Here is a 16,506-nt window from a genome sequence, read left to right as displayed (position 1 = left end):
TTTTTGGGCCATTTTCTCAGTCTTCGTGGTGGATTTTTCTAGGCCAGCCATTTTCTCTTCTAAATCTGAGATTCTATTTTCTGAATGATCTAGTCTGCTTTTAATACTTTCAAGGAAGATTTTGACTTCCTGTATTGTAGACTTCATCTCTAGCAGTTCCGTTTGAGTCTTTTGTGAAGTGTGTAATTCCTCTTTTAGATCTTGCAAGAATTTCCTCATCTCCTGGAACTCGTCAACTTCTTTCTCCTTTCTCTTTAGCAGTTCCTTATCTCTCTTCTCTTCCATCTCTGTTAGCTTCGGCATTATGAACGCTCTAAATTCCTTATTAGACATTTCCATGATTTTCACCAAACTGCTTGTGGATGAAGAAGAGTTACTCTTTTCCCTTGGAGGAGAGGTATTTCTCATTTTCCCATATTTCTTGTGACCCTCCCATATTTCTTGTGACCAGGAGGTGATTTTGTCATCTGATGGATGTTGTGTTTCTTTCAAATTCTTGAAGTTCAGCCACTAGCTCGTTTGCTGGAGGCTGAATTATCAGTAGAAAATCTTCATTCCCTGAAATATCTAGTTCACTGGAGCCATGTGGAACCTTTTTCTGAAGGCCCGGCTTCTTCTCGAAATCCATTATTTTTTAAGAGAGATTTTTTGCAGACCTTCAGTGGTGTAGTGGGTAAGAGTGCTGGATTCCCACATGGCCGACCATGGTTCGAGTCCTGGACCTGGTGGCTTGCTTTCTCGCTTTCCCTTTCTCTATCTCTGTCAGGTCAAATTAAAAAATAATAATAACAAATGGAATTGAATAAATAAATAGTTTTAAGAAGAGAGATTTTTGTTATAGGGCATATGCACTTGTTGGAGAGAAAGAGAGACAGAGAAAGAGAGAACTGAACCCTCAAAGGGGATAGCCACACTGAAGTCTCTTCTCCATTCTCCTCTTGGGATTTTGGACATGTATGCACATGGACCCAGCATGAGTTTTAAGCTGCTGGATCTGGGACTTGAATCATGGTTGACTGTGTGGGAGTCCAGCAACATAGCTATGATACCATCTGCTGGTCCCTGAAATCCATTTTTATAGTGAGAGATTCATTGTATTACTGAAGAGATTTTATTGTTACTTAATTTGTAAGATAATGAGAGACTTAACTAATTTAAAATACAGAAACTGTCTAATTCTGGATTTTATTTTCTGTTCTCCAATATTGTCATAGATATAAGGAAGCAAGGGCTGTGCCTTTCTGCGTGCCATAGTCTCTCATTGTTGAAACGGTTGGACTGACTGAGACCACTTTCAGAAACAGGCTGATTCTGTCATCAGGATTTGTGATTGCTCTTTCCTAGTATCTCTTCTCATTGTGCCGCCTTTATCCTCATCTTATCACGTAGTCCAGGTTCTAGAGCTGTTCTGTCTCATTCATTTGCCATGTGGCTGTAGTATTGGACAAACAGATAAAAGGCCTTTCTGTCAAGTTCCGCTGGACCAGGACGTTGTTGAGGGTGCCGATTTGATCAGCTGGATTTCCTAACCAGAATTGTGCAGAGCCTTTCTCTGTATAGTCCATCTCAAGGGGTCACAAACAGACCAGTGTTGGCCAGTCAGTGGCCCTTCTAGGACATACAAAGCCTAGTCTGAAAACAGGATTGTGAGAAAAACAGCATAGCTACCTGGTTATTACATGTGTAGAAAAATGAGTGTTCTGGAGACCAGCAGGTGATGAGGTTAAGGTCCTGGATTCCCACGTGGCCGACTGCGGTTCAAGGCTTAGAACGAGTGGCTTGAAAATCACAACAAATAAACAGACAAATAAATACATGTTTTTTAAAAATGAATGTTTTGTAAATTTCTTTCGTAGCAGTAAATGTATACTAATAATAGGTTTTCATTATAGTTTAAGCTCTTGTAGCTATGTGTTCAAGAAATCTTATTTAAATATGTAACATAAAATGTATGTAATTCTGTTTAAAGTTGTGTAGCTGTTCTGTTAGGCATCAGGTCAAAGAAGAAAAATAAACCTCAAAATGGAATAAAGAATTTGGCTAAAAGCTAGAAAGATCCTCTTTAATGACATGCTCTGTGTCCTAATAGATAATGAAGACTTTGATAGTTGCAGTGCTGCTGGCTGGAGTCGTCCCTCTCCTTCTGGGGCTCCTATTTGAACTGGTCATTGTTGCTCCTCTGAGGGTTCCTTTGGATCAGACGCCCCTTTTTTATCCATGGCAGGTAATAACATTTTATAGCTCATCTTTGTGGAGGATTTGGGATCAGAAAGCAGTCCTAATACTTTAATCTATTTCAAATAGTTGGTTTAGAAAGATTCCTTCATTGTTTTCTATTCTAAGAATCCTTGTAAAGATGTTTAAATAATACTCTTGAATCTTCTGCTTTCAAAATATACAGGCCATATAACTTCTATAAAAGAGATTAGTTTATAGGTTAAAATGTCAATAACTATTTAGGCTTTTCTCGTATTTAAAGATATAAAGTAACTTGTTCGATTTTTTTTTTTTTTTAACCTTTGCATTAGACTTAGAGAACCTTATTCCTTTGGACTTTATTTTTCTTTCTTTAGTAATTCATGAAGTAGATAATTTATAGTGTTACTGATTAAACTGAGTTAAACTGGACGAGCTGGTGGTGTGGTGGTTAAAGCAGCTGGATTGCACACAGCTGACATTGCAGTTGAGTCCCAGACCTGGCAGCCTGAAAAACATGCCAGAGGTGTGTGTGTTTGTGCCCTGGATCCCAACACCCCCCATTTCTAGTGCCCCTTGGCAGATTTAAACAACAAAGAAAGCGCTAAGCCAAAGGAGAATTTCCTTCCCTTAACCTTTTTACTTATTGGTGTCTTGGTTGGTTGAGTGTTGTCATTTTGTCACCTAACTTGACGATCTCAAAGGGAAACATGTAACTGCAGTGGAGAGGCCAGGCAGACACTGCCCTAAGTCATTCAGTGATCAACCACTATGAGCAAGGTGAACAGGAACTATTTACATCCTGATGTCATGCAGTGTGTGGTAGGGAAAACGCGCAGAGCAGCCTCTGACGTTGAGGAGCTGACTGAGCACGGTCAGCCAGGCCTTGGTACTCTCCTTTTGGACACGAGTAATTTCATAGAGCATCAACATTGTACAGAGCTGCCCTGTGACCATGATAGGGCAAGACAAAAGACCCCTCGTTAATCATGTCTCAATACAGACAAAATATGACCATTATTCAGACCCCCAAAATGACTGTATGTCTCCCTTTCCTGGCTCATGTGATTGGCTGCAACTTCATCACCAGTTATAGTTTTGGCTTCAGTCTGTCCCCTTCTCTAAGGTTTGTTAAGATTAGCCAGTCTACTCTGTTTTCTAATGGTGTACGATACAGAGCAAAACACTGCTCCCTTAAACCATCCCCCAAGTCCCTCAGACAAGCTGAAATTCTATCATAAACCCTTTCTAACACTACTGAAGGGCCCCAAATTCCTATTGTGTTTTCTTCCTTGTCATGGTGAATAATAATTGCAGTTTGTCAGTTACACATTTGTTCCAGGTGGTTTCGACAGTACCCCACATCATCTGTGAAGTCGCCATCACCTTAGAGAATTACTTGACATTATAAAAATTTAAAAATGTGTGTATTGTGAGCTAGCAGTTTCACTTTTCCGAATCTACTGCTGAAATGTACTGTGTGTAGAGGGAATGAGCGAGGTGGTTTCTGTAGTACATCGTTGCTTTGTAAAGGCACAAAGATGAGACGCAACCCAGATGGCCATCAGAGAATGGCTAAGTAAAATGTGGTATATCCTTGCTTTGGAACTCAGTGCATAAAACGTCAGGGTTGGAGCAGGGCAGTCCAGCTCTGCGATCTAACTTGTATGTTAAGAGATCACTTGGGAGACAGTGGGAATAAGCAGGCCTGAGTGAGTGGGAGGCAGGGACCTGAGTTCAGTGGTGCTGGGAACAGAGCAGCAGAGATTCTAGCAGCAGTTCAGCAGGGGACTCACGAAGACTACAAGCTAGAAACTCTCTGAGCCTTTGGGATGTTTCTTTAGGCCAAACCTGGTCCACATACGAGGAGGATTGGACATAAGTCAGCTCAGTCAAATCAATAAAACAGCCTAAGGATGGTTTGATGATAAAATCATAGCATTTATTTGTTTATGAGGTCTTCATTAATGTCCAGGCTTTTCCTAATTTTCTTGGGAGAATAATGCAGATTTCTGAAAGATCCAACAATGATTTGATGGAAACATTGAACTTGAACTATTGGAAGAAAAAAAATCCTAGATATTTCAGTACACATTAGCCTTCTGTAAAATTATAAATCCTGCAAAATTTCTGCTTTGAAGTGAAATAAAGTAAGAAATTTATACAGCTACTCTCTCTCCTGGTTTAATGTTTAAAACGACAACATTGTCTTCCTGGTTTTGATTACCCTAGGACTGGGCGCTTGGAGTCCTGCATGCCAAAATCATCGCAGCTATAACATTGATGGGTCCTCAGTGGTGGTTGAAAACTGTAATTGAACAGGTAAGCAAAACTCGTTTTTAGAGGAAGACATTCTGGAATGGATTGTGATTATTTTGGTTGATAGAACTCTTCATTTTTCAGTTTTTCTGGGTGTCCTACAGTTTTCTTTTTAGTGAGCATATATAAGGCAATTTTGTTTACCCATCATGGAAGAGAAAGAATGTTTTCCTCAACCTTATGAGTCCTTAGAACTGACCCTTGTAATAAAAAAATAGATTAACAAGAGAAAAACTGTTTATTAAGGTACATATTTCATTTATGGGTGTCAAAAATTTACAGAAAATGTGTATAATGAGAAATTACTCATGGATTTCAATTTTTTTTTTTTTAACTGCCAGAGGGTGCGTGCACTTTCCAGAGAGAGGAGAGGGAGGGAAGCTCCCCATGGGGTACAGCCAGGACCCAGTTCCTCTCTATTTCTCTGTCTTGTTGGGATTTGGGATATGTACACATTTGGCACATGGGATCTGGCTTCCTTAAGCACTCGGAAAAAGGCCTGATTCCTTGGATTTCACTTTTATTTTTGCACCAGAATAAACTTGTACTTTAATTCCATTAATTTTTTGAAGTAATCCCTTTCCCCCATACACGAGATCCCCAGGGAATGAATAATTTTTTAAAAAGTCGCTTTGAATTTCAGCTTATATAGCACCTTCAGCAAAGAACAGTAAATTTTCAAAGAAGTGACAAGATAGAGGAACAGGGCATTGAGTCTCTAGGGATGACAAATTAGAGGAAGGCAGAAAAAAATGGCAGGGGAAAGCTAGTTTAGTAAAGCTTGCTAATGTAGATTCTTCTAGTGTCATTCATAGGCCTCTAGGTCCTGTCTCTCCCCTCCCCCCCCAGAATTATTCAGTTAATTAATTTAATTATTTAAAAATTTTTTGACCAGAAAGAGAGAAAGGGAAAGTGAGAAAGCAGGCAGCCAGGTGTGGGACCCAGACTGTGGTTGGCCATGTGGGAGTCTAGTCCCTTAACTACCATGCCACCTGCTGGCCCCAAAAAGCATATTTTGGAATGGCATATTCTGGTCTCTCATATCACTATGGATTTTCATGAACCATGCTTTATACTTCCCTTATCTGAAGGTTAACCAGTAGCTTAAAGTACCTAGAACTCTCTTCAAAGTAGAAGAAAAATAAAATAATCAGCATGCTCTTTTAAAGTTGGGAGTTCTGATAAAACTTTGTGTTCATATTTTTAATCTTATAGACAGGAGAGTGGACAAAGTTATTGCTTGAGGCGATAAATAAAAGGTAGGAAAAATTAAAAGCTATTTAGCAACGTTATAACTATATAGCCTATATAGTCTAAAACTATTATTATTGTTTGGTGGTTATTACCACAACCACCAGATTATCTGATAGTTTTATAATATAGAAAAGTGGATTGTGCTTTTGTACTTTTATAATAAAACTAGGAAGTCTGACGATTCATTTTAGGAAGATTTCTATCCCTAATAACCAACATAGCAGATTTTGGTACTTACTTCTTTTAGCTTTAGTTATCTAGAAATGTACTTGGGGCAGACCCCTTAACCTTAGTCAGTGCCAGATACATAAGGTGTTAGAACCCTGCGACAGTAGACGCGTGTCCCCTTTTGATGTGTGGGAAGTACAGTTGTTCTTAGCCCAGTATGCACAATAAAATCAGTTGAACAATGCCCATACCTCAAGATGTTTAATTCTTAGCAGTGGGGCTGGAGGGCTCCAGGGAGTTGCTGCATTTTTGCAGGTATCTCTAAGGTATGGGCTTGCGAAGCCCCCTGGACTACAGCGGGAGTGTGGACCAATTCTCTCTGCTGTCTCCAGGTGAGACTAGCCCTGGCCAAAGAGTGCAGAGATAAAGTTTGTTCACAGCTGGAGGCTGTGGTTAATCTGACTTCATTGATCTTTTGTAGAATTTCACATTATTTTCTTGTGCATGCATGTGTGTAAATTTAGGTAAAATGGTTGGGATGGGAATTGGTTGAGAAGCACCAAGATGCATTGTTTCATTCATTAAAATGCAAGTTAGCTGGTTTCCTGGGGAGCGGGAACATACTTTTGGAGGGTTGAGCCTGTGTTCATTCACATCCCAGGGTGGTGGGCTGAGGTGCGTTAATCTTGTGACTGAGCTATGAGAGGTTCAAGTGCCGCAGGTAAAGCCAGAGGGGAAGGAAACAGAAACTGCACTTTCTGTTGGGCTCCTCCCTGCACCCTGTGCATATTTTCCATGCCATTGTTTTCCTACTCTCATATATTCTTCCCCTGCAGTTATCTCTGGTAGTAAAGCTTGCTAATGTAGATTCTTCTAGTGTCATTCATAGGCCTCTAGGTCCTGTCTCTCCCCTCCCCCCCCAGAATTATTCAGTTAATTAATTTAATTATTTAAAAATTTTTTGACCAGAAAGAGAGAAAGGGAAAGTGAGAAAGCAGGCAGCCAGGTGTGGGACCCAGACTGTGGTTGGCCATGTGGGAGTCTAGTCCCTTAACTACCATGCCACCTGCTGGCCCCAAAAAGCATATTTTGGAATGGCATATTCTGGTCTCTCATATCACTATGGATTTTCATGAACCATGCTTTATACTTCCCTTATCTGAAGGTTAACCAGTAGCTTAAAGTACCTAGAACTCTCTTCAAAGTAGAAGAAAAATAAAATAATCAGCATGCTCTTTTAAAGTTGGGAGTTCTGATAAAACTTTGTGTTCATATTTTTAATCTTATAGACAGGAGAGTGGACAAAGTTATTGCTTGAGGCGATAAATAAAAGGTAGGAAAAATTAAAAGCTATTTAGCAACGTTATAACTATATAGCCTATATAGTCTAAAACTATTATTATTGTTTGGTGGTTATTACCACAACCACCAGATTATCTGATAGTTTTATAATATAGAAAAGTGGATTGTGCTTTTGTACTTTTATAATAAAACTAGGAAGTCTGACGATTCATTTTAGGAAGATTTCTATCCATAATAACCAACATAGCAGATTTTGGTACTTACTTCTTTTAGCTTTAGTTATCTAGAAATGTACTTGGGGCAGACCCCTTAACCTTAGTCAGTGCCAGATACATAAGGTGTTAGAACCCTGCGACAGTAGACGCGTGTCCCCTTTTGATGTGTGGGAAGTACAGTTGTTCTTAGCCCAGTATGCACAATAAAATCAGTTGAACAATGCCCATACCTCAAGATGTTTAATTCTTAGCAGTGGGGCTGGAGGGCTCCAGGGAGTTGCTGCATTTTTGCAGGTATCTCTAAGGTATGGGCTTGCGAAGCCCCCTGGACTACAGCGGGAGTGTGGACCAATTCTCTCTGCTGTCTCCAGGTGAGACTAGCCCTGGCCAAAGAGTGCAGAGATAAAGGTTTGTTCACAGCTGGAGGCTGTGGTTAATCTGACTTCATTGATCTTTTGTAGAATTTCACATTATTTTCTTGTGCATGCATGTGTGTAAATTTAGGTAAAATGGTTGGGATGGGAATTGGTTGAGAAGCACCAAGATGCATTGTTTCATTCATTAAAATGCAAGTTAGCTGGTTTCCTGGGGAGCGGGAACATACTTTTGGAGGGTTGAGCCTGTGTTCATTCACATCCCAGGGTGGTGGGCTGAGGTGCGTTAATCTTGTGACTGAGCTATGAGAGGTTCAAGTGCCGCAGGTAAAGCCAGAGGGGAAGGAAACAGAAACTGCACTTTCTGTTGGGCTCCTCCCTGCACCCTGTGCATATTTTCCATGCCATTGTTTTCCTACTCTCATATATTCTTCCCCTGCAGTTATCTCTGGTAGAATATTCTAGATAAAATTATGGAGATACTCTGAAAACTTGTAGTTTTTTACGTATTTACGGTAGAATTTATAGTGTTTCTACATAAAACACATTTTGACTTGTTAAAATTAAGTTTATACAAGTTGTTCAAAAACATTTCCTATTTATAGTATTTTCTTGTCACATTTGGAAATAATTAATGCAGTCTTGAGTGATATCCCAAGCCACTCTTATGTTTGTATAAAGTTACTTCAGATTATATGGTCTTTGTTTAATATTTTTGAATGTCATCTGGTATTGTGAAGTCCAAATGGTTAGTGTAAGTTATGATTCTAGATTAATGTCTCATTTCATCACCTAGAGTTAAGTATAAAATGTTTGTAGGTAAATGTTTTTTTCTTTTTTTCAATAACTCTTAGGCATTAAGTTTACGTTTATATTCCAGAATTTACCTTGACTTTGAGTGGGGTGGGGGGGACCTGTTTGAGGCCTTCAAGGATTGACAGATTCCATTTGCCCTGTCTTGGACTCAGGGGAGATTAGGCGATTAAGCTAGAGGAAAACGCCTTGTGTTTTAATTGTTTTTTTTCCAATGTTGCAGGTTTACGCAAATGGCATCCGGAACATCGACCTTCACTATATCGTTCGTAAGCTGGCCGCCCCGGTGATCTCTGTGCTCCTGCTCTCCCTGTGTGTCCCCTACGTCATAGCTTCTGGTGTCGTTCCTTTACTAGGTGGGTAATGCTGCTCAGGGAACCACGAAAGAGCACTTTTACTAATACTGTGAATTTCCTGTCATTTCCCGTAACAGAGGTGTAACTCCAGTTGTTTATTTGTTAGTATAAATCCAGCTATTCTAGTCCTTAATAAACCCATAGGGATTAAAAGGAGCATAAGCTCTCTGGTGGGACCAGCAGTTGGCGTAATGGCTATGTCGCTGGACTCCCATGTAGCCCACTGCAGTTTGAGTCCTGAACGCCGGGCATGTGTGCTGCACGCCCAAGGTCCCAAGAGGAGAATGGAGGAGAAGGGATTGCGGCATGGCCATCCTCCCTGGGAGAGTGATTTCTTGCTTTCTGACTCTCCATTTCTCTCTGTCATTCTGGTGAGCACACGTGCCCTATGGCAAAAACCTCTCAAAAAAAAAAATAATGAAGCTCTTTGGTACAGTTTTTTCTCTAAGCAGGGGATAAAGTATTGAAATTTACACTCTCCTCAAAATAGGCAGCGTCAGATTTTCTCCAAGTGTCCTATTAGAAGTGTTGTGATCGTACAGATAAAACTAAGTTAAAACGTGTTAAATTTTAATTAAAAAAAAAGTTTCTTAGCATAAAAGGAACGCCCCCAATTTTTGTTGTTGTTTTTGTTTGTTTTTAAACTACAATGTGGTTGAAATGTGAAGCGACAATACTCCCTGTGGAGCGTTTGAATCCCAGAATGTTTGTGTTAGAAGAGACCTTAAATCACCTACTCTAATTCCTCCCGTGTTTTCCAGAAGAGAACCATGGGATCTGGAAGGTTCATGACTCTTACGTACAGCTTGAGAGACCAGGGCTGATTTCGAAAGCTGCTTGTTCTGTACTCCATCCCCACTTTGTATTTTAAAGGATGTATTTCATTGCACTGTTATTCCACATTCACTTAAAGTTTTTCCTTGTTTGGTTTTACAGGTGTTACGGCAGAAATGCAAAACTTAGTCCACCGGCGGATTTATCCATTTTTGCTGATGGTTGTGGTGTTGATGGCAATCTTATCCTTCCAGGTCCGCCAGTTTAAGCGCCTTTATGAACATATTAAAAATGACAAGTAAGTCTAGGGTTCTGTGCATTGACCACTCTTGTTAAGGGGTTGTCACTTATTACTTTTTATGTCTGATGTAATAAATCATTGCAGGAAAGCACTTAGATCTGGATATGCTTCTGAGGTAGGATTAGCGGAATTTCCTAGTGGATTAGGTGTAGGATATGAGGACGAGGGGAATTGAGGACTCAGTTGGGCCAGGCAGCAGGGAATTTAGAGTTGTTTATGGAGATAGGAAAGACTGGGAGAAACTGGTTTGTGAGGAAGATGTGTTCGTTTGTTAATTAATTAATTAATTGGAGATTTTTGCTGTAGGGCATGTGTGCTTGCCAAAGGGACAGAGACAGACAGAAAGTGAGAAATCAACTCCCTGGGGAATGACCACGCCACAATCCTTTCTCCTCCATTCTCCTTTTGGGATTTTGGGTGCACATGCACCCAGCGTGACTTTGAAGCCGCTGGGTCTGGGACTCAAACTGCAGTTAACTGGTGGGAGTCCGGTGACATAACTATTACGCCATCTGCTGGTCCTGGAAGATTTTTTTTTAATAAAGCCTATTCCAAATAATTTTTCAGTCTGTTTTCAGATTAAAAAAAAAAATGTATCATCATTTATTTTAATTTGTTATATAGGGCATGTTCACTCACTAGAAAGAGACACAGAGAAAGAGGAAAAGTGAGAAAGCAAGCCGCCAGGTTCAAGACTTGAGCCATGGTTGGCCATGTGAGAGCTCAGTGCTTTAATCACCATGCCACCTGCTGGGCCTATTTTCACATTCTTTTTTTTTTAAACTGCCAGAAAATATTTGTGCTTACCAGAGAGATACAGAACGAGAAGGAACATGAGAAAGCACCACCTGCCCCCTTCTTCCAGTAAAGAACTGTCACACCGCAACCCTTTCTCTATTTCTCCCTCCTTTGGGAATTTTGGGCATACATGCGCACATGCACAGGCCACCGGCATGTTTCTCAAGCAGTTTTTCAACCTGAATAGCAGCGTTACCTGTGTAAGATCCAGTTGCCTATGCCAGGGTTGGCTGCATTTTCAACTGTTTTGGCTTGAAAATAATAATATTAAGTAGCTGTGGATACAAATAAGCCTCATTAGAAGTTAGCAGCTTTGTTGCAACTAGGGGTCACCAGGTTACTCCTGTCATTGCCCAAAGAGGCTCTTAAGGTGTCACTAGACTCTGTACTGAGGCAACCTTGAAAGCTCTTATTCCCTGATCTCAGTGAAAGACTGAGGATAAAACCAAGGAAAATACCTCCCTGGGATAACAGCTTTTGATCTTCCATGTCCGAACAGAAAGCTGAGTCCCCTGCTTTGACAATGTCTAGCAAAGAAAGTGAGTTTCTCACCATCTATCCCAATTTGTCTGGGGGAGTCCCAGTTGATATCTACTATCTTTGTGTCATTATTAATAGCATCCCCTTTTACTTACATATCACTCCTTTTGTAGAATACCTTTTTTTTTTTTTTTTGTAATTAAAAGTGTTTAATTTCTGCTATAGGGTACCTGTGGTCACCAGATATCACTCATTTTGTAGAATACCTTTTTTTTTTTTTTTAATTAAAAGTGTTTAATTTCTGCTATAGGGCACCTGCAGTCATTAGAAAGAGAAAGTGAGAGAGAAATCGCCCCCTGGGGGATAGCCATGCTATAGTCCCCTCTCCTCCATTTGTACAGGATTTTGGGCATGTGTACATACACACCTGGCGTGTTTTCCCAGCCACAACCCAAGACTCAAACTACTCACAATCAGCCACATGGGATCCAGCTTCCCTAACCATGACACCATCTGCTGGCCCACAAGAGTAATATTTTTAAGAGTGAAAATTTGGGGCAAGCAGATGACATAATGGTTGCATGATCGGCCTCCTCAACTGCCGTTTGAGTCCCGGGCCTGGTGGCTTAAAACTCATGCCAGGTGGGACCAGCAGTTAGCATAATGGCTATGTTGCTGCATTCCCATGTAGTCGACCGTGGTTCGTGTCCCGGACCCAGTAGCTTAAAACTCACGCCGGGTGCGTGTGCGTGCGTGCCCCAAGATCCTGAGAGAAGACTGGAAGAGAAGAGATTGTGGCGTGGCCATCCCCCCTGGGGGGTGATTTCTCGCTTTCTCACTTTCTGTCTCTCTGTCTGGCGAGTGCATGCGCCCTATAGCAAAAACCTCTAAAAAAAAAAACTCATGCCAGGTGCATGTGCGTGCATGCCCAAAGTTTCAAGAGGAGAATGGAGAAGGGATTGCGGTATGGCCCTCTCCCTTGGAGGGTTATTCTTGCTTTCTGTCTCTTTGGTGAATGCACACGCCCTATAGCAAAAATCTCTATCAAAAAGAAAAGAAAAAAGTGTTCAGGTTTTCTCCAAAGCGTTCATTGGTGGTAAAAAAAAAAGAAAAGAAAAATGTACATATAGCTAGGGTGCAGCATTTCCAGTTTGGCAAGCAGTGTCAGTTTGATATTTTGACTATGAAGTCTGTTTGATCACTTTCCTTGTCCCAGCAGAGAGGAGTGAGTACTGCATCCAGGATGACTAGTAGCACTCGCTCTGTCACTCTGGGCACCTGCCTTTTCTTGCTCCTGTCATCCTCAGCCTTCACCTGAGGCCCTTCTCATCTTCCTGTTGTTTCTTGCTATTTATTTCCTGTGTTTCCAGCAGCTCAGTGTACCCTTTCCCCATGCGCTACTCCATGCAGAAACTAGTAACGGCAGACCACAGTGAGGACATCTCTCTTCTGCCATCGTGCATGTACTCTGCCCCCTCTGTGCCCTCTAGGAGGGGGTCGGGGTGGGAAGATGGGAGTGGGGAGTGGGTTAGGGGCATGAAAGGAATGAAGAGAACGAGGGAAAGCCAAGTGTGCGTTTGGAATATTCTTTCTCTGTCAACAAGTTACTCTTTGGTCTTGAGCGAACTATTAACATTGCCTCTCTCTGCTTGCTTTTTCCTCACCACGGTGACCACCCACATTTTCTGGCCTACCTTGACATTCAGTAGTTTACTTCTTTGTCACAGTAGAGTGATTCTTTTTGTGTTGTGTTGCTCCTTTGTCATCATTTAAAACATTTACAGTATTCTCACAGTTAAAAAGTGCCAGATAGGGGCCAGCAGGTGGCATGGTGTTTAAGGCACTGGACCCCCACCTGACCAAACCATGGTTCTGGTCCTGGACCTAGAGGCTTGAGAATCATGTCAGGCACCTGTGCATGTCATCCTAAAATTCTGAGAGGAGAATGGAGAAGGGACTGCAGAGAAGCCAGCTGACCTGAGAGTGATTTCTCACTTTTCCTCTCTCTGTCTCTCCTGGTGAGCACACATGCCATATAGCAAAAAAAAAAAAAAAAAAAAAAAAATCCTTAAAAAAAAAGTCAGAACACTGGATAGTTGAGGAATAGTGGTATAAGGAATGGATGATGTTTTTGTTTTTAAAATAATTATTTTATTCAATTTTATTCATTCATTCATTTATTTTAATTTGACCAGAGAGAGAGAGAGAGAGAGGAAAGTAAGAAAGCAAGCCACCAGGTCCAGGACTTTAACCATAGTTGGCTATGGGAGTGTCCAACGCCTTAACCACCACGTCACCTACTGGTCCCAGGAATGGATAACGTTAAAAAAAAAACTGGTAAAATGAAGAACAGGGATTAAGAGGCAAGAGGATTGGGGGATTTTTTTTTTTAAGGTAGAGTACATGAATTATCAAAATGGCTCTTTGGATTTATGTGTATTAATAGAAAAGTGATAGATGAAAGTAAGGGTGGAGAAAGAATCCGTGAACCGTAATTGTTACTAGGCTGAGCCCTTAACACGTGAGGCCTCACTCGCTTCCTTTTCGAAGAACCATCATGTGGCATGGGTCTGCCTTCCTCATTTCATTGGAGGGTGAACTGAGGCTCCCCGCCCACTGCTCCCTGGCCACTCATCAAGGGCAGGCTTCACTCTTCCTTGACATTCTCGCCATACATGTCGAGCTGAGCCTTTTTGGGTACTTGCCTCCACCTGCACTGCAGCCTCTAAAATTGATGCCCTTGCACGCTTGTGCACAGTCCTCTATAGCTCACCGCCGCCCTGCTCTGCCACCTGCTGGCCTCTGGGGACAGCTCCGGCCATCCACGCACATCCGCTGAGGCAAATCTTCAGTGAGCCCCTTTGCAGTGCCTGCCTTCCCATTATGGGCGAGGTCATCCCAACCCCAGGGACTTCTGTTCCCACAGCCCTGTGCCCATGGCCGTCGCCTTTGCATACTTACTGTTCTGTTCTTGGGCGGTAGCCTCCTACCTTCTGTCACTTGGCGTATGTTCTGCCACACCATACTGAATTTTGTCCTTCAGTTTTCTCTTTTCCATAAAACTAGAGCTTTGCAGGTCCTACTTTCTTACCTACAACTTCGTGATAATCATATTTCTAAGGCTGTTTTCTCAGACCTACCTACTGAGCTGTTTTGTCAGATATGAACCTTTTTTTTTGGGGGGGGGAGGTTTTCGCTATAGGGCGCATGCGCTCGCCAGATAGACAGAGACATAGAGACAGAAAGTGAGAAATCACTCCCCACGGGGGATGGCCACGCCGCAATCCCTTTTCCTCCACTCTCCTCTGGGGATCTTGGGCACGCATGCACACGCACCCAGCGTGAGTTTAAGCCACCAGGCCCAGGACTTGAATTGCGGTTGACTACATGGGAGTTCAGTGACATAGCCATTACACTAACTGCTGGTCCTGTATGGCATAATCTTAATAACTGTTTTGAGTATTGACTTAGGTCCTTCCCAAAACACCAAATGCACAGTTACACTTGGCAATTACGTTGGCATTCAATAATACTCACTCAACTAAATATTGTTTGAAAATTAAATAAAGATCACAGTTATAAAAGCTTATTGAAACATTACACCACTCATAAAAGTCCTAATACTTCTTCCTGGGTTAGGGACAGAAAGTTTTATTTTTTAAATTTTTGCTAGGAGATTCATGTGCTCACCAGAGAGAGACAGAGAAAGAGAGTGTGAGAAATTACCCCCTAGGGTGGATGACAATGCCACCGTCTCTTTTCCTTCATTCTCCTTTTGGGATTTTGATGTGTGTATATATCCATACCTGGCTTGTTTTTCAAGCCGCTGGGTTTGGGACATGAACCACTAACTCCGGTCGACTACATGGGAGTCCAGCGACATAGCCATTACGCCAACTGCTGGTTCCCAGATATGAATCTTAACAGATAAATTTTCTGCATAAGTTTACCATGGGCACCTGGGGCCTCTGAGTGTCTGAGTCTGTGAGAACCCCTAACCTATCGGTTGTAGCACGTACTCGATCGCAGGGCAGCGGAGCCTTCCAGCCTTCGCTGTACCTGCATCTTCCCACAAACTCGAACCTTGCCAGAGGGTTCTGCCTTCGTGCCTTTTTCAAATGTTCACCTGAAACCCTCCTTCAACCTACCTACGCAGTGAAGGGTTTGGAGTAGGAATACGGTGATCTGACTTGGCATTGTCTAAATACGTCACTGGCTGTCTTGGATAGACCTCTGTCTTACTGTGTAAGATCCTGCAGGAGAGTAACGCCCTCTGTTTTCTACCTAGGTACCTTGTGGGGCAGCGCCTCGTGAACTATGAGCGCAAGTCTGGCAAACAAGGCACATCCCCGTCACCCCCACCGTCGTCCCAAGAATAAAGTGGTTGTCTCAACTCCTCGACCTTCCCCTGCCTTCACGTGTCCTTTTTTGTGGACTTCTCTCGGAGATTTTCCCAGTGATCTCTCAGCATTGCTTTTAAGTTAAATGTGTTTGACTTGTGTCCTCAGCGTTCAGAGAGCGGCCGGGTAAGGCTGTTCTTGCCTGTGTCTTCTGACATCACTGCTGTCTGAGATCTGTACATGTGTAAATAGAAGTTCCTGGATACCCTAAAACCTTGGATTAAACAGAATGTGCATTGTACATCTTTAAACAAAATGTATATTAATTTATTAAATCTAGTTGTCACTTTATTTTGGACCTGCTGTGATCTCGACAGGAAGCGTGCCACAGAGCAGTAGTGCACAGGCAAGACTCGCAGTGCCGTCTTGTGAAGCGCAGGTCACGACACTCCTAGCTGTTTTACCGAGTCCATGTTGTCTGTCGTGCTGTTGAGACCTTACTGAGAACGTGAAAGGAAACAAGCGGAAACCCGCAGCTGAGTGTCTGTGGTAAGAAAACCCGAACTTTGTGCTTCACTGTTCGTCGTTTTTGGAAGTTATTTTGTATAACACCAAAGCGGTTGTACATTTTCTACTGCCTGATTTTTTTCCACGTGTCTGTGTTTGTAATATTGTATAGTACCTTGTGCTAGGTGAGGAAATTATTTTTAATTTTGATAATTTAATATTTCTAGTGATCAGCATTGGGAGTAGGGTTTCTGTGTTTGTTAGGGGCATGTCGATATTTAGAAAACAAATCCAAATGAAGATTTTCAT

At 41.9% G+C, this 16,506-nt stretch overlaps 1 protein-coding gene across 1 annotated transcript in view; it reads left to right on the top strand.

Annotated features, from left to right (window-relative positions):
• MARCHF6 (membrane associated ring-CH-type finger 6) overlaps positions 1-16,096 on the top strand; it is a gene marked incomplete in the record, with an annotated part of 65,570 nt that extends 49,474 nt beyond the window's left edge. Inside the window, 5 exon segments of the mRNA XM_027769889.1 lie at positions 2,090-2,224; positions 4,429-4,518; positions 8,865-8,997; positions 9,934-10,069; positions 15,639-16,096. Of these exon segments, the coding sequence (XP_027625690.1) occupies positions 2,090-2,224; positions 4,429-4,518; positions 8,865-8,997; positions 9,934-10,069; positions 15,639-15,729 (585 nt within the window).
• Between the last annotated feature and the right edge of the window lie 410 nt (positions 16,097-16,506).

The sequence above is a fragment of the Tupaia chinensis genome, unplaced genomic scaffold, assembly GCF_000334495.1.
Source record: "Tupaia chinensis unplaced genomic scaffold, TupChi_1.0 Scaffold000096_1, whole genome shotgun sequence".
NCBI classification, from domain to species: Eukaryota; Metazoa; Chordata; class Mammalia; order Scandentia; family Tupaiidae; genus Tupaia; species Tupaia belangeri.
This window is presented reverse-complemented; position numbering and strand designations above follow the sequence as displayed.